At 36.0% G+C, this 18,289-nt stretch overlaps 2 protein-coding genes and 1 long non-coding RNA gene across 4 annotated transcripts; 2 read left to right on the forward strand and 1 right to left on the reverse strand.

The window, feature by feature from the left end:
- Positions 1-351: 351 nt before the first annotated feature.
- LOC141282911 (uncharacterized) lies at positions 352-5,168 on the reverse strand. The gene is made up of 4 exons (XR_012337786.1): positions 5,112-5,168; positions 2,620-2,736; positions 1,913-2,013; positions 352-510 (listed from the first exon to the last, which is right to left on the reverse strand). It is a non-coding gene; the product is annotated as an uncharacterized lncRNA (long non-coding RNA).
- LOC135779762 (uncharacterized) lies at positions 4,605-11,457 on the forward strand. Of its 2 annotated transcripts, XM_065290659.2 has the most exons (9): positions 4,605-5,229; positions 5,363-5,410; positions 5,498-5,726; positions 5,810-5,948; positions 8,218-8,357; positions 8,661-8,713; positions 8,855-8,979; positions 9,679-9,996; positions 10,077-11,457. In XM_065290659.2, the coding sequence occupies exons 3-9, from the start codon at positions 5,521-5,523 to the stop codon at positions 10,413-10,415; spliced, it is 1,320 nt and encodes a 439-aa protein (XP_065146731.1). In that variant the 5' UTR covers positions 4,605-5,229; positions 5,363-5,410; positions 5,498-5,520; the 3' UTR covers positions 10,416-11,457. The 2 variants fall into 2 exon arrangements, with proteins under 2 accessions (XP_065146731.1, XP_065146732.1); XM_065290660.2 differs by lacking the exon at positions 5,363-5,410.
- Positions 11,458-11,592: 135 nt separating this feature from the next.
- On the forward strand, positions 11,593-16,482 carry LOC135779763 (schwannomin-interacting protein 1). Its single transcript, XM_065290661.2, has 7 exons — positions 11,593-11,958; positions 12,456-12,660; positions 14,748-14,878; positions 14,964-15,051; positions 15,312-15,425; positions 15,554-15,671; positions 15,861-16,482. The coding sequence occupies exons 1-7, from the start codon at positions 11,909-11,911 to the stop codon at positions 15,959-15,961; spliced, it is 807 nt and encodes a 268-aa protein (XP_065146733.1). The 5' UTR covers positions 11,593-11,908; the 3' UTR covers positions 15,962-16,482.
- Positions 16,483-18,289: the final 1,807 nt, after the last annotated feature.

Here is an 18,289-nt window from a genome sequence, read left to right on the forward strand (position 1 = left end):
AGGAAGTATTGCCCTAGGGCAAACAGCTGTATGTCTGTGTAAGTTTTAAGGATCGCTCTGCATCTGATCTCTATCAAAAGTCCTTTACAAAAATTGAATTATCTCAGGTTTTGCTCAAAATGTGGTGTTTTTGAAAAAACCTACCCATATTTTTTTTTTTGAAAGCAGAGGGTCTGTTCTTTCATTTAATATATTGTATGTTTATATATTTTAAGAAGAGCATTTACAGGTAGGTAATAAACTTTTGTGAAAATCATGAAAAATGCTGGTGCAGAAAGAGTTAAAATAGTAGGTTGAATTGACTTGCAAATCCAGGATGTTTTAGCAGCATCTAGTGATGAGATTGTGAATTGCAACCAACCTCAATTTCGAAACACAATGAGAAGCGTCTGTAGCTGCCACAGGACAACCATTGCATCGTCGTCTGAGACAACATAGGGATTAAACGTGCTCTGTTTGTCCTTTTAGGGCTACTGTAGTAACATGCCGCCGACTTCCACGTAAGGAGACCTGCGGAGTATGTAGATAAAAACGGTTCATTGTAAGGTTATAAAAACAATACAGTTCATTATGTAAGGTCTTTATACACCACTGATAATATAGTTATGTATATTACATTGCATTTCTGTCAAGAGATCCTTCTAAAAGTTACACATTGCACCTTTAACTTACAGTGCCGTTACATTTCTCTGATCAATTATACAGTTTATTTTCATTTCAAACATTTGAACACAGAAAGATGAAATTCACACATGTGAATCAAAGACTCCAGTAAGCAATATAAAAAGAGCTAATAAAAATGCAGCACAAGTACAACTGCAGTTCTAGAAGCAATACAACAGATATAACAGATATAAACGAATTCATGGTTTTCAGTACCATTTGTCATTGCTGTCAATATGAGCAATGTCTGTTCTGCCACATTTTCTTTGTGAAACGTAATGAGTACCAGGGCCTGCTGTAGAAAATGTGCTCTTTTCAGTATACAGAACCAATACTATCTGTCCTTCAGACGCACAGCTCCAACTGAAGGTTCTCTAAAGGAGAAGAGGATGAGTGGGTAACTGCCCACTCCTGACCACCTTCAGAAATCACATGTCAGAACAAGAAGATCTCCAGCTGAATGGGCCACCAACCTCAGGCTGCAGTGTAATCGACAGGAAATAGAAGGAGGGGGACCGATTCGAGGGCATCACCACATAAACACACAAGTATGCACAAATGCACACCCGCAAATACACAAAAGCACGCCCCAGGGTACCGCAGCATCTTTACTGCAGTGTGCCTGAGCGTCTGATAATCCTAACACGTAAGCAGCTGGCAGGACGAGAGCGACACGGGAAGTTGGTTATTACTGTTATCATCATAACTATTATCATTATCAGCCTGAGCAGCAGCAGGTCCCCTTCATCTGGGAGCGGTGCGTCATACGACTGGGTCGAAACCATGAAGTGCCAGGAAGCGACCTGCGCTGAATGTAAAATACAAAGACGGGGAAAATAGGGTTGATTCACTCCATTCTTTCAATTTCTCTGCCGCTCCCTATTTCTCTTCTCTTTCTCCACCTCCCCATCTCGCTGTTTTTGCTATTCTTCTCGATTTTGTGATTTTCTTGCTATAGTACAGATCCATTTATAAGCTATTGAATGGAGTAGTTCACACAAAAATGAAAAATCTGATTTATTCACTCTTGTTATGTTTTGAAACCAGCATAATGTTCTTTTTAAGACAAAATGTCCATGCGTTCCATTTCTGTAGTTCTAAGTAAATAGTTAACAGCTCTCATTCATTGTAAGAAAAAAGAACAGAATCAGCATCCTGCTAAACTTCTTTTTTTGGGAACCACGCAGGTTTGGTATGACACAAGAATGAGTAAATGATGACCGACTTTTTATTTTTAGTTAAACTATACCTTGAAGGATGTCTCCTTGGTACACTGTGACCTCGCTATTTACATCACAGAAATGCCATGCCATATGAAACATTACTGGTGGGCTGAATGCTCTTGCTTGCCTGAAACAAAGAACCACACATTGTCCCTTAGTAACACACTGTCTTTCTATTACTCCCCCATCAGACAACATCAGTACCCCCGCGGTTCTGTTGAAGCCAGCATCTTTTCTCTTATCTTTGACTGGCAAATATAGTAGGGTAAATATATCCATTTAAATTTTAGTTTTTTTTTGTTTTTTGGACATCTCCCACTCTGACAACCCACACCTTACCACTGCACACACCACACACAATGCCCGTCGTCATCAAGCCTTAGGGCACCAAATCAGAGAGGCTGACTTATTGCTGCCATCAAGTGGCCTCATGGGAAAACTTCAACCTGTTGCTTCGAATCCTTCATAGTGAGACACAATTAGCCTGAAGCGCCATATGCTGGCAAACTGTCAGCATGTTTAAAACACAATCTGCTAAAAGGGACCAAGGGATGTTTTATTCATTGGCCCTCTTGTGTATGACTATAATCTGATGATCGTAGTTGATTTATGTAAGAGACAACAGTGAAACTAATTTGTAAAAAATATAAATAATGGCTGTTTATCATCTTCATGCACTTAGGTTTTCGAAAACAAAAAAGCTAACAAAAAAGCAAAACACACACACACTCACTGTTGATGAGCATCCTCCAAAAAGTAGTTTGTTTCATCCGGAACAGATAAATCCTGTCAATAACCAGGTCTTGCATGGTTTCAAGTAAACACACTCTCCTTTGGTAGGGCAGGCAGTCTGTAAATAACATTAATGATTATGGATGTCAAGTACATAATTGACTGAGGAGGTGGACGCAAGAGGTTTATCTTTCCCAGTGGGGTTAATCAGGTTAAGTACAATATTGTCATGTGTGCTTGATGCTGAATCCTGACTAATCTAAAGACATTATATTCTCGATATATAAAAACAACATGCAACGCATAGATGTGACAGGAATATGTTATCTGGATTAAACGTGATTACATTTTCCCTGCCTATGTGCCTGAGGCACAGGAGCTTATACTGCATTGAATGTGACTGAGTAAAGAGTACAGAACATTTTCACTCATTATAATAACATCTGGCACCATTATGAACGGTCATAATAATATTTTATATATGGATTTTTCTGACATCAACCTACCACCATTGTGATGTCATAATGGCCTTCAATGACACCACCATTATGACATCGTAATGGTCATTTATGACGTCACATTGGCTCTTTATGACGTTCCAATTGCACTTTATGACATCATAATGCCTTTTATCACGTCATAATGGCATTTTATATAATGATAATGTCATTATGACGTCATAATCAAATTTGGTCTTTTATGGTGCTACAATGACCCTTTGTGACGTCATGATGGCCACCATTGTGATATCACACTGTAAAAAAATTCCGTAGAAATTTCAATGTTATTGCAGCTGGGTTGCCGGTAATTTACCGTAGATTTACATTTATGTTATTTACTGGCAAGAGTTTGTTTAAAGTTAAATAAATTTTTAATATTAACAAGTCTTTATCTTCACAGAATAAAACTATACAATAACAGCCTCATGCAAAGCATTCTGGGAATCAGAAATCATCATCAACCTTTTTCTGTTTTTTGCTTCAGATTTTGTTTCCCAGAATGTTTTGCTTGATGCTGTTTTTTTAGTTTTACTCTGTAAAGACAAAGACTTGTAAATGTTTAATGTTCATTTAACTTTGAACAAATTCTTGCCAGTAAAGAACATAAATGTAAATCTACGGTAAATTAACGGCAACCCAGCTGCAATTTCTACGGAATTTTTTTACAGTGCATAAATAGCATCTTTTGATATGATATTTGTGTATTTTATTTAGGTTTTATGATGGAATTCACTGCAGTCAGTTACATTTCGAATTTTACTGGTAATATAAGGCCAATAAATATCATAATATGCTCACCAATAAAAGCCTTTCTGAGCTAAATCATTCAGTTCTGTAGAAACTGTAGTTCAGTTCTAGAAAAAAAATTGTGCCAAACGGCCAAAATCTTGTTTATTGTTAAGCTTTTTCCTCAAGAAATGCAAACTGCACAAAACATTAATTTCATATGCGAAGACATCCGTTTTTTTTTTCTCCAGAAATCTCGTTTTTTGGTTGTGCATTCCAATTAATATCAATTCAACTGAAGTTGGTTTGTTTTGATTTAAATCTTTTTAACTAATAAATACAGCTAAGTAACGCCATAAAACGAAATAATAACATAATAATAAACATGTTTTGACAAAAATGTTAAAGAAATAGTTATCTCGTTTTGCAACGAAACTCTTCATATGTAGAATGTTAAAAATCTTGTAGATTTGTAATTCTAAATCCAATGCATATCCCCATAGTAACCACTTACAGACACAAAAAAGAGGTGTGAAATTAAACTAAATGATTCTAGCGACATCCTACGTGAAATTCTCCAAGATCTGCATAACTTACATTAAGCCTTTTTTGCAAGAGAGATGAATACATAAACAAACACAATATTTACAGTTTCTTTTAGACCATACCAAAAGCGGCATAGTGTACATCCAGCCCGTAGATGTCGCAAATGCGTATCACAGATACTTTAATACAAACATAGCAACCTACAAGGGAGATTGAGCACATTATTGTGACGAAACGGTCTCTCGGTTGTAGATTTAACGGGTTTTGCGTTATTTTGTGTAGTTCTAATCGTTTTAAACAAGTGCATGGTTTGTGCCTTTAATTCGGACTCACTGCACAGTCCCGCCTCCTTTAACAGCCACTAGTTGTTCAGAAAAACAGGGACATGAACTGCAAGCATAGTAACATGACACTTTTAAACATTTGGCAATAGCGTCCATTCGCTGAACGGGTGTGCCTGTCTTAACCGATAAGACTTGACAGTTATAAAGTGAGCCTTCAGCCAATACAAGCAACGGAGAAGAAAGAAATCCACATTGATTGGAGGCAACGGACACGAGCAAAGTTCACATTAGTGACACATTATTCAACTGCTGTGGTGACCAAGCATGTCTAGTAGAAACACCATAGAGAAATACCTTCGAAATGGAGGATTATGTCCGCTTAAATCTCCACAGTAAACAGCTTTGTGCATAGTGTGTGTGAGTAACGTAGTGATTACCTGCGGTGAGTTTTGGGGTTCACAAGGTAATTGGTTCTGACTCATACGAGACCTGCAGGTGGACTGATAAAAAGCTGCAGTGCGCATGTGCACGTTTTATCTTAACTTAAAACTCCTAGTAAGTATATTATTTTTTTAATGAAATTACAATTATGTATATTATTATTATTATATAGTTAGTATATTATGTATGATTCAATTACAATTATAAATACATTATTATATAATAATTATTTGGGCGTGTTTTTCAGCTTTTGCACCATTGTTTTTTCTGAAGATCCACACCAGTATAGTTTTTTGTAAGATTTGTTTGTAAAAACTACTTAAAAGTCCTAAAATAACTAAGGCTTTGTCATGGATTAACCTACACCAATCTTTATTTCTAGGTTTACTTTCTATATAGATCTAAATGGGTAGGATTCGTGTAGCAGTCATAGGGGCCGGGGCCGCAGGGCTCTGTGCAGCTCGACACATCTTGTCTCGGTCTGAGATTTTTGACCCACCGGTGGTGTACGAATTGACTGGGCACGTGGGTGGCACCTGGTTCTATGAGGATCGAGTGGGAACCTTAGACAATGGATATCCCATCCACAGCAGTATGTATAAGAGCCTCAGGTAAAGAATAAAAGTGTGACACTATATTTGGTTTCATGTTTTGTCCCAGTTATTAATTATACAATTCTTCCTCTGTTTTTCAGAACAAATTTGCCCAAGGAAGTTATGATGTTCCCCGATTTTCCATTTGATGATCGCCTGCCTTCTTTTTTGCACCATACATCAGTTCAGGAGTATTTGGAAAAGTACTGTCAGACCCATGATATTGCTCCTCATATCAAGGTATCTGTACAGAGTGAAACATTCAATTGCTTATCAAATAAAGTTCTTAGTTGGATACTTCATGTTGCAATCTTTAATTTTGGATTTACATTTAGGTGTTTTGTAGACACCAATATCCAAACTGATTTACAGTGGTAAGTCTTACAAGGTATACATTTTATCACTATGTGTGATACCATATTTTTACCATATATTTTTACCAGTAAAGCTAAAGGAACTCTATTGCACTAAGGATTGTAAAGGCAAACAAACATACCGGTTAAAAATGTAAGATATACCCTTGAATGCACTGTAAGTCGATTTGGATAAAAGCGTCTGCCAAATGCGATGTAATTGTAAACTATGGTATTCTAACCAAAATTAGCATAGTGTGAGACATTTTACAGTTAACATTTATCATTTTATCTGACATTTATGGTAACAATTGAGTAAAATCTGAGAAATGGAGTCTCACATATTAGTTCTTTCATATAAGCTTATTTTTATCTAGGATAAATAATTGAACAGAATTAAAGAGATCACGTTTGTGATTTTTTTTTCCCTTTCCTCTGCATTTGTCTGCTGTTTTCAATGGCATGTTTTTGACCCTTAAATAAGATGGTAAACAACCAAAACAAGACTGTAATGAAGCCTAATCAGTCATCAGCCCCCTGCTGCGCTTCTGCTGTAGAGCAAATTATTCTGTCAATATAAGAAACACGGAGTCACAATACGTTCAGCTTTATTAAAGCCACTTACAAATCCAGAGTAAACAAATCCAGGTCAACCCCAGAGCGCTATTAGAAACCTGTTTAGTATTGACTCTGTGGTCAAACATTTTATTAAGACCAAAAACATTTCTTACTCTCTACACTAAGATATCTAAGAAAATCTCTTTTTAAAAATGAAAAAATTTAAATCTTAAATCTTTCTAAAAAAAAATTTTTTTACACATATTTGTGCGTTACACATTATGTGTAATTTTAATACATTGTGTGTCATTTTGTGTTGATTTTGTGTTAAAATATAGCACAAGTTGTGTTAAAAGTAACACAAAATGTGTTGTTTCAATGATAACACAGAGATGGGTGGATTCTGGGACAACGCATTTAGTGTGTATTTACATCTACCTCCAGGGTTACATTCAAGCAAGCATAGCCAGCATTTCACCATCTAGGTTAACTTCAGACCTGATATAGTCTGTGAGTAACCCACTTAAAGGTTACATGTCGTTTTTGACCAATAAACTTTAGATATGTATTACGTTTCATCATGTAAGCATAATCACCAGTTATTACACAGCGTTTGGTTTCATTTACTTATTTATTTAAAGGTCACGTTCTTCCTGATCTCATTTTTCAAACTTTACTTAGTTTGTAATTTTGCTGTTAGAGCATAAATAATACCTGCAAAATGATAAAGCTTAAAGTTCACTGCCAGGCGATATATTTTCTTTAACAGAATCCCTCTTTCGAAGCCTACAGCGAACGGACGGGTTGGATTACAGCCCTATACTTCCCGATTGAATGAGGTCAATAAAACAGTTTTTGACTAAACTCCGCACACAGGAATACATCAGTCGGCAACTTTGGCTCAAACGACTCTAGCTAAGCTAAGCTGCTGTCGAATCACAACACACTAAACAAACTACACAATCAGAACTTGTTGCGTATTTCTGAAGGAGGGACTTTATAAAACTAGGAGGACATCAGCCGTTTTTAGGACAGTGAAAACAGCGGTATGCAAATAAGTAAATTGTGTGAAAAATGCCGAATTTTTTTTAAACGTGAAACATGAACACATGTTATAATGCGCACTGTAAACACAATCAAAGCTTCAAAAACACAGAAAGAACGGGACCTTTAATGTATTTTTGGGCTATGGTTAGACATCTATAAAATTACACTTTCCCTTTTTTCAGCCTAGATGTCTGGGCTTTGTTTGGACGACTATAAGATGTCTTTTAAATGCAAAATTGCTTGCTGGGATGTTTCAGTGTATTAGTCAAATAAGCATATAGATACTAATGGTTAAAGTTGTTTGTTGCTTTACACTGTCTCGAGGACATTTTAGTTTGTGTCTTTGATCAGGGGTGTAAGAAACACCGACCCTTGTATGTCAAACAAAGGCTTCAGCATTACCATAGATGCCACACAAAATCAAAGAACCCTTTGAGTGTGTTTAAAAGCCCCAACAAAGAGATCTTGAAATATTCTCAGTATTACTTGGTAATTTTCTCAGCAACGGAAGCAAGACTATTGCTTATGACAGACCGCTTTGTCCCTCACAGTTCAACACCGTGGTGGAAAAGGTGAAGCCCATCTCCATGGAGACGGAAACAGGGGGAGCTGTGACGTGGAAGTTAATTTCGCGAGATGCATGTGGGGACCGGAACGCTGAGACGTTCGACTCCGTGTTTGTCTGCAGCGGGTGAGGAATGGCATCTAAAGAGTCCTTTTATCTTCCAGGCGTGCTGAAACGGACACAACTGCATCTAATCTCTGACTGCGGCTTGGCATTGATGTTCTAAATGCACGGCATTATTCAAATACTGGCATGTTCATTTACCCCATAACACAGCCAGTGGCTTTTATCTCTCCAAATGGAGGATAAGGCGATGTGAATGGGTATTATGTTATGCATTCGTGTGGCATTTCCGTAAGGGAATTCAGAAGACCACAGGAGCCCTTTAACGTCTCACCGCTGACTCATATTTCCTTCCTCTTTCTGCAGGCATTATTCCGACCCCCACCTGCCCTACATTTCAGGAATAGAGCATTTTAAAGGTACATGTTCTCTGATCGCTACAAATGGATAACCCTAAAAGCCCTAACCATTAGTCTCATTACACCCCAGCATCTCTCCTTTTATCTCTCCGTCTCTCATCTTCCTACATTTAGCTTTGCCTTCTCCCGCTGTTTTTGCAGGTAAAGTGATTCACAGTCACTCATACCGGTATCCAGAGCCCTTCGCTAACAAGTCAGTTGTGGTCTTGGGGGCCGGAGCTTCAGGGGTGGACATTTCCGTTGAGTTAGCCCAAGTCCATGCTCAGGTGTGTGCAGATTCTTTTCGAAATACCACGTATTCGTTTCATTGGCTTAGCTACTGGTCCTTAAAATTACTTCTCTTTTAGTCATTTGATAAAGGTGGGTGTTAATGATCGGGGTCGCTCTGTCTTCATTTACTCTTGTCTCATTTCGTTCCGAACCATATGGTTTTCTTTCATCCGCGGACCACAGAAGGAGAAGTTGGACAGGATTTTTCATGCTGCCATTTTTTTTTAAAGAATAAGCCACTTTTTTATACATAAAATCATCTTACATAATGTAAAGAACATTATTTTAAAATAATCTTGACATGTTGGTGGTGGTTGAGAAGAATGACTCTTTCATTTGATGAGAAAGTGCTATATAAATGTAATGAATTATTATTGGTATTATTATTATCTTTAATAATGATTCAGTAAGGCCATGTCAAAGATTTAATTTAAAGTGAAATCAGTGATTGAAATCAAAACAATGAGACATTATGCTGGATTTCACAGACAGGGTCATATGCCTGCCTCCATTCAATTCCATTGTGTGGAGAACATTCAATGTCAAATTAGTGTAAATTATTGAGCTTGTAGATCTATGTTCAAAAACATCCTGTTTGTTTCCAATAATTTGGGGGTTAATAGTTAAAGCTGTAATTAATATGTAGTAACTTTCTCTCTCTTTCTCTCTCTCTCACCTGTGTCTTCAAACTCTAGGTCATTCTAAGTCATAACAAACCACCTCTGGCATTTCCTATGCATCTGGGTATCCAGCAGACATCACCTGTTGTTAAGGTGTCAGAGGATGGATCTTTACACTTCCAGGACGGATCAGTGACCCAGGCTGATGTTCTTCTGCTCTGTACAGGATACAATTTTAACTTCCCCTTCCTTTGTCCATCCGAACTGGGCCTAGAGATACAGGACCATGTTATGACTCCACTCTACAAGTTCTTGCTGCCCCCTGCCTTCCCTTCAATTTTTTTCATTGGCATTTGCAAAATTATTTGTCCTTTTGTACACTTCCACTGTCAGGTAAATAGAGAGCCTTTTAGTTAAACTAAACATACGTTTCGAAAATGGACTGCGATGCATCCTAACATTTTCATCCACAGGTTCAGTTCGCCCTTGCCATTCTTGAAGGGTCCGTGAAGCTGCCCACCCAGGAGGAGATGGAGAAGATAACACAGGAAGAGATGCACAGAAAACAAGAGAAAGGTGTACAGGTGAAGCACCTGCTCCGTATGGACTCTGACCAGTGGGGTTATTACCTGGACCTGGCCAGGACGGGCCGATTCGAACCACCGCAGCCAGTCATTCAGAGCCTGTATGAAGAGGTGGCCAAGCAGAGGCGAAAACACCCACAAAGATACAAACAGATGAACTACAGGCTCATTGATGCCACACAGTGGGAGCTCGTGGAACATCCATCAGATCAGGCTGATGATGTTTAAAGGGGACATTTCACGAGGATTTTTTAAGATGTGATAAATTTTTTGGTGTCCCCTTATAGTACATATTTAACGTTCTAGCTCAAAAATATTATATAGATAATTTATTATAGCATATTAAAATTGCCACTTTGTAGGTGTGAGCAAAAATGTGCTGTTTTGGGTGTGTCCTTTAAAATGCAAATGAGCTGATCTCTACACTAAGTGGTGGTGCCGTGGTTGGATAGTGCAGATTAAGGGGTGGTATTATCCCCTTCTGACATCACAGGGGGAGCCAAATTTCAATAAGCTATTTTTTTAACATTTGGTTTACCAAAACTAAGTTACTAGGTTGTTCTTTTTCACATTTTCTAGGTTAATAGAACCACTGGAGACCCAATTATAGCACTTAAACATAGAACAAGTCAGATTTTATGATATGTCCCCTTTAAGGATAAATTAATGAGATTTATACCATATGCATTTTTAAGGTGGGCACCTCATAAAAGGATGTGTTCTTTTCCAAGGAAGGGAGTCTTGTTAATAGTGTAATATTAAGATTTAGAATTTACTTTGAATTAATTAATATATTCACACTAAATTTAATTATAAACATTAAAATATACAGTGTGTTTTAAAAGTTCAAGACCACTGAGGAAAAATAATTTTACTAAGCTGGACATTTATAAGTGTACTTCTTGTGATCAAACACTTGACCTTTGTGTTGCTAACATGATGCTCTACTAACTGAGCTACAGGAATTTGATTACTTACTTGATTATTGATATAAACATAAAAACTATTTTAATAAATATAAAAAATTAATAAATATATTTTTTTAATTTTGTCTTTTATTTTTTTAACTTAAAACATAAGTATTAATTATTTTGTAATATAATAAATTATTATACAAATAAAATGCAAAACTAAAATAATTTATATGCCTCTTTTGGTTTTTTACCTGGAAAAAAACCATTAAAGTGAGCATAGTTGTTTATAAATATTTATCTCACACTTTGCAAACTAGTGTTGATGTAAATATGCGATAAATTTATGTTACGCTTTCAGGAGATTTTTTTAACATTATTGGAGGATTGCGTCATAGCCTTCATCAGCAGTGAACACGACACATTCCCACAGACTTCTCCCATCTGCTCCCAGTCATCTCCCTGGATGTGAAATCGGACACCAACTTTCTCAACCCTTCCCAAAACAGCTTTATCTACACTTTCCAGCCGTCAGTGTCAAACCATACAAAAGATTTATTCATCATTTACACTATTAACACAAGTAACTCGCCCTGAAAGTTCAGACGTCGATCGATATCGGCTCATAAAAGTCGCCACAGTCGATCAAACTTAAAGCGGCTGTTCAAGGAAAACACAACGGAGAAGAAACACACGGAGGGCGGGGGAAAGGGAAAGCCAAAGGGGTGTTTCCTCTCCGACAGAGGAAGGATTGAAATAGTGAAAAAATAATCCATAAAACAGCGTGAATTTCTGAATGCATTAAAGTTTATGATCGTGCCCGACGAGTCGCGATGTCAACGTCGGTTTACCGGTAAAAGGTGAGTCAGACTCAGATGTCATCTACTTTAAAAAGAAAACGACAGGAAGTGCGAGTCACATATCGTGACACAATATAACTGTTTACTTCTAAAAATAAGTTTAAAGTGGAAGATTTAAGTTTAAAACATATTGAGTGCATTAGATGTATAAAAAAGATGCAGGAAGCAAACAGTCTACCAACATGGTAAAATACTATAGTAGGTTATTTATTATAGTAAACTGTAGTAAATTCTGACATAATATATTGTTTGTGAACCACGCTATAGTAAATATCGTAGTTTTATAGTAAATAGGTACTATAGTATTTTTTCATGTAAATAGACGCCACTTAGGTGTGATTGTGCAACTGAGTTGTTTTCTCCAAAAGTTGGGATTCTTTCATAATCTAATTTTTCCGAGCAATCTTTGTTCAGTGTTTTGAAAGATCTTAAGCTTGATCACGTTGTCTCTATCAGTTTATCTTTTGTAAATTAAAATGCATGCGTCTGTGCTACAGTATCATCTCTCTCCAACGGATGGAGGAGGATCCAGATAGTAACAGACAGAATGAGAGGACCACTAATGACCCCTTACCCTGTGACCAGGAGACCAAACAGCACAGTGAGGATGACCACGAGCTTCCCATCATGCAGTGGGAGGATTTGAGTTTGCGGATTGCAGAGCTAGAAAAGAGGGAAGAGGAGAGAAAGAAAAAAGCTGAAGTATTTATATTGTAATAATATTGTGTCAGAATGCGAATGTTAGTGTTGAAAACAGCATAAATGGTCAATGGGACAGTTTCCCGGACAGGGTTTAGATTAGGGGTCTCCAACCTTTTTGTGAGCAAGGGCTACCACAATGGATAAAACAATCTGGAGGGCTACTTTTTGATATAGTGTACTGAAAACGTTTTTGTTTTAATTGTTGATTTTATTTTATTTTACTTGTTGATATGTTTTAGTATTGTTTAAAATGTTAACATACATATGCTAATATAAAAAATATGTAATAAATAAATAGAGACTATTAATAGAATGTGATTTGGCGGGCCCCTCACAGACTCAGCACCATGTTGGAGACCCCTGGTTTAGATTAACCTAGGACTAGTCCTCAGTTATATTAGGATATTTAAGTAGGCACTAATATATGTTAGGAAATGTCAATGCAATACGTTTTCAAAATAAGGCACCTTAAACATGCATTTTAGTCTGGGACTAGGATAAGCCCTGTCCGCTAAACCGCCCCTATATGTATAATATAAAGAGCTCAGATTCAAAACTCTTTTAAGTGTGTCTGACATGTTCAGGTTAGGTTTAGATTCAGTCATTTCACTTTAATGGCAATAAAAATGTTATTAATCAGTCATTTAAATGCCATATTTTCACAAATGTCACTTAAGTCATTTCATTGGTATTTAACAGATTTGACGGTCTTTCGCTGCAAAACCCTCTAAGTACATGCAAAAAAAAAAACTACTTTAAAAAAATTACTCTTCACTGACCTTTCTGATTAAAGGTAAAAGGCTCAAAGATTCAGTCAATACCCATGTATATTCTGCAAGCCTCCTTTTACTAGGACCTAGCTTAAATGTCTAGACTTCTCTAGTCTAGTTATGTTGGTAAACATGTAGGAGTGGTTTCCCTGACAGGTTTAGATTAATCCAGGATTAAAGGCATCAAGCATATTTATAAAAGATGCTTAAACGTCTTTTAACTAAGGCCTAGTCCTGGCTTTAGCTTAGCCTTGTCTATAACTAATATTAATCCAAAACTAGGCCTAATACATTTAGGGGCAGTTTCCCAGACAGGGATTAGACTAGTCCTAGACTAAAATGAAAGTAAGAGCTGTCCAAACTGAAAACAATTTACACTGTTATATCTTAAAATACATCAGTGCCCTTTGTTTTGCCTCAAAATGCACACAAGTAATGTTTTAAGTAAGGCATGTTTGTTAAAACTAGTTTTATTTCATAATTAAACTAAGGCCTTGTCTTGGTTTAAACTAATCCCTGTCTGGCAAACCACCCCTTAGAGGCGATTTCTCGGACAGGGTTTAGATTAATCCAGGACTAGACCTTAGTTATTTTAGGACATTTAAGAAGTACTTAGAGGGTTTTGCAGCGAAAGACCGTCAAATCTGTTAAATACCAATGAAATGAGTGTGCATCTTGAGACAAAACAATGGCACTGATATATGTTAAAATATGTCAGTACAATGTGTTTTAAAATTAAAGTAGCTCAAACATGCATTTTAGTATTGGACTAGGATAATTCCTGTCCGGGAAACCGCTCCTTAAGTAGTTTTTACAAACATACCTTGGTGTGCATCTTGAGACAGAACAATGGTACTGGTATATTTTAAGATATGCAAGATGTTTTTCAATTTAAACAGCTCAAACAAGCATTTCAGTCTGGGACAAGGACCATCCCTAAAAGTCCAAAATAGATGTGAAGAACTCAAAACGATTAAAAAATCTTCTCAGGGTGAGACCTCAAAAAGCCATTGATAAAATGCCAAGAGTACATTTTTGCAAATTAAAGGGTAACTACACTGAAGATGATCAAATATCTCATGTGTTATTCCATAGATTAATGTGCTCACCAATACTTTAAAATGTGAAGAAAAAACTAAATAAGTGACCTTTTTGAATGGTAGGGTAAATAAATATATATTATACACTATAAGGTGTTTGTCATTTAAAACTAAACCATTACATTGGCCCCAAAGATTTGAAAAAAGGACAAATTCTACAACATCTACAATGGGCTCTATATTGTCGAACTACAGTAAATAACTCCTGTTGTTTTAGTGTCTGGGTTTAGCCGAGCGAGGCAGAATACTTGGATCCTGGACCGAATCAAAGCACCATTCACTGCACAGGGAGCCGTGGCCATATGAGGAGGACTACACTCCCTGCCGCGTCCCTGTCATAACGTCACGGTATTTCACACACACGGTCATAATGTTTGCAAAATGTGTCCTGAAGCTTCCATTCAGCTGTGCATAATGTATTTCCATCATGCAGGTTTAATAGTCCTAAAAATCTACAGCTTTGCTTCATCAATAACAGTGAAAGCGAAGAAGAGGATGAGGAAGGGGCATCTAGCAAAGAGGTATTTGTGTATTTCGATGTTTAAGTTGTACACTCTTAAAAATATATGTGCTACTAAAAGGTTCTTTACGGTGATGAACCCTATTTTGGTTCTCCAAAGAACCATTATGTTAACGGTCATTTCTTTTATTACCTCTATGTGAAACAGAAAGGATGTACAATACTACTAAAAATGTTTTTATACAGTAGCATTGTGCAGTACCTTTTTAAAGAGTGTATATCAGGTTTATTAATGTGGTTTTACTTGTTTTATATCATCAGAGCTCATGTGAGGCAGATGTACGAAGGAGTTGCTCCCCGGGGCTTAAAGAGGAAGTGAAAATTGCGCTCATGGCTCTCAGAGACAAACTATGGGCTGAACAGAAAGACAAGGAGGTGAGATTTTTTAAAGCATGGCTCCCTAGGGATCGAACCCGTGACCTTTGTGCTGCTAAGGCAATGCTCCCAACGTTGTTGAGTAATCCAATGTGATTTTCTCTAATATACAATTTTGCTCTGTTTAGGAAGAAAGCCACAATAACGTGAGCATAAGAAGGAAAATCCTTAGCCTTAGTGATCTTCAGACATGCTCATCACTACAGCTAAATGCACTCAGGACCTCTTTGAATGAAGACATTCATGGTATGTAATCAACAGCAACATTTCCAATCAAAAACACCATTCCCAATTGTGTTTATGATTTCTTTGCTACCTTAAAGTTGTAATTTTAATCAGAGGAAATTGTAACTGTAATTAGGCTTCACATTTTCTTTCGTGGATGTTTTTTTTTTTTAAATGACTAGCATTTATTTTACTCATTTGCGGATCTAGATTTAAGCTCGGAATTGGTGAAACATCTCGTCGTAAGGGACCACCTTCGGACGAAACAAGACGCTTTGCTTCTGGATGTACAGGATCTGACATCTCTTTGAACGATCCTTGTTTGTAGCACCGCATCGATCCTGGTTCAACGTTGGCACTTTTTGAAAGCAGTAATTTACTGTTACTCATCCTGTGGACTAACAAAGGCCAGAATATCCTGTTCGTTCTTGAATACATGTAGCACTCACACAAAAAAAAATGTATAAAGTGAGTCACATGGTTTAGACTCACAAGTTTTATTGTGAAAAGTCTGGCCGTATTAACAAACCCTAACAACTCTGATTCATATATCGCATCACTTATGGTTTCATTTTTTTCTGTACATAGTGTATATTGAGCTGCTGTCAAAGCCATGTGTGATCAATAACTGTGATGTATTAATCATCAGTTATATTAAGCATTCCAGTGAAATACAATATATGTATTAGACAGGAATATTAACAGCATGAATTATGCTGTCTGTCATGAATGTGCCTTACAGACTCTTTGTATTAAACTTAAAGGTAGAACGAAGTATATCTCAATGCTAAATATTTACATTAATTTAATAAATCATTTATTTTATATGATATACACAGTCGTCTGTCTTTTTTTTCCTGGAAAAGGAGTACTGGTGGGTCCTACACTGCAAAAAATGACTTTCTTATTTAGTATTTTTGTCTTGTCTTCAGTCCAAATATCTAAAAATTCTTAAATCAAGATGTTTTTTCTTGATGAGCAAAATTACCTAAGAAAATAAGTCTAGTTTTTAGACAAAATGTTTCAAATTTAAATGTGGATTTGTGGATAAAACAAGCAAAAAAATCTGCCAATGGGGTAAGCAAAATTTTTCTTGAATTTTTCTTGAATTAAGTGTTTAAGAAAAAAAGTTCAAGATTTTTCGCTAACCCCATTGGCAGATTTTTTTTGCTTGTTTAATCCACAGATTCACTTAAATTTGATATTTTTTGTCTTAAAACTAAACTTATTTTCTTAGGTTATTTTGTTCATCAATAAAATGCATCTTGACTTGAGAATTTTTAGATATTTGTGCTTTAAATGAGACAAAAATACTTAATAAGAAAGTCTTTTTTTTTTTGCAGTGCACTTTCTTACTTAGTATTTTTAGTTTTCAAAAATAGCTAAAAATTCTTAAATCCTGATGTATTTTCTTGATGAGCAAAATAGAAGAAAGAAAGCAAGTCTAGTTTTTAGACAACCAATATACAATTTAGGTGAATTTGTGGTTAAAACAAGCAAAAATATCTGCCAATGGGGTGAGAAAATAAATCTTGTTCACTTTTTTTCTTAAACACTTAATTCAAGAATAATTTTCTCACCCCATTGGCACACTGCAAAAAATTATTTTCAAGAAAAAAATGCTTTTTCTTGATGAGCAAAACGACCCCAAAAAATAAGTCTAGTTTTTAAACCGAAAATATCAAATTTAAGTGATTTTGGGCATAAAACAAGCAAAAAAAATCTGCCAATGGGATAAGCTTGTTTTGTGCACAAAATCACTTAAATTTTATATTTTCGGTTTAATATCTAGACATATTTTTGGGCGGTCGTTTTGCTCATCAAGACAAAGCATCTTAATTTAAGCATTTTTAGATGTTTTTACTGAAAACAAGACAAAAATACTAAGAATTTTATTTTAGAAAACCATTTTTTGCAGTGCAGATATTTCTGCTTGTATTAAGCACAATTTAAAGTCATTTTGCTCATCAAGAAAATACAATTTTTAGATATTTCTACTGAAAACAATACTGTAAAAACTTTCTGTAGAAATTACAGTATTATTGGCAATTAGCTGCCAGTAGCTTACAGTAGATTTTACATTTATGTTATTTACTGGCAAAAGTTTGTTCAAAGTTAAATGAACATGAAACATTTTCAGTCTTCATCTTCTACAGTAAGTTACTGGCAACAGGCTGCACAATTACAGTAATTTTTTCACCGTGAAGACAAAAATATTAAGTAAAAAGTAAAGTAATTTTTTTGCAGTGTGTGTTGAATTATGCCAGTATTCCCTACACAGTCAGAAAAATGGTCAACAAATTACCCAAAGCTTTCACCGGGGCGATATTCTTTAAAAAGACTTAATTAAGGTGCATTATGTATACATTTGGTACCAATATGTACCTCTGATGTACTAATATGAACTCTTTAGGTGCAAAGGATGCTGCCTCAGTTAAAGCTATAGGGACCATTTTATGGCCTTTTCCTCTGAAAGTAAATCCCAGTCATATATTTTTAAATACTTTCCATTTTTGAAGATTTCAATACCTTTTAAAGTAAATACAGAAAGGAAAAACGAATAAAATGTATTCAAAATTCATAAAAATATAAAGACTATTCTGTATGTGTTAATTAGTGAGTCTGTTAAATCAGATGAT

Source organism: Paramisgurnus dabryanus, chromosome 10, assembly GCF_030506205.2.
Source record: "Paramisgurnus dabryanus chromosome 10, PD_genome_1.1, whole genome shotgun sequence".
Lineage (NCBI taxonomy): Eukaryota > Metazoa > Chordata > Actinopteri > Cypriniformes > Cobitidae > Paramisgurnus > Paramisgurnus dabryanus.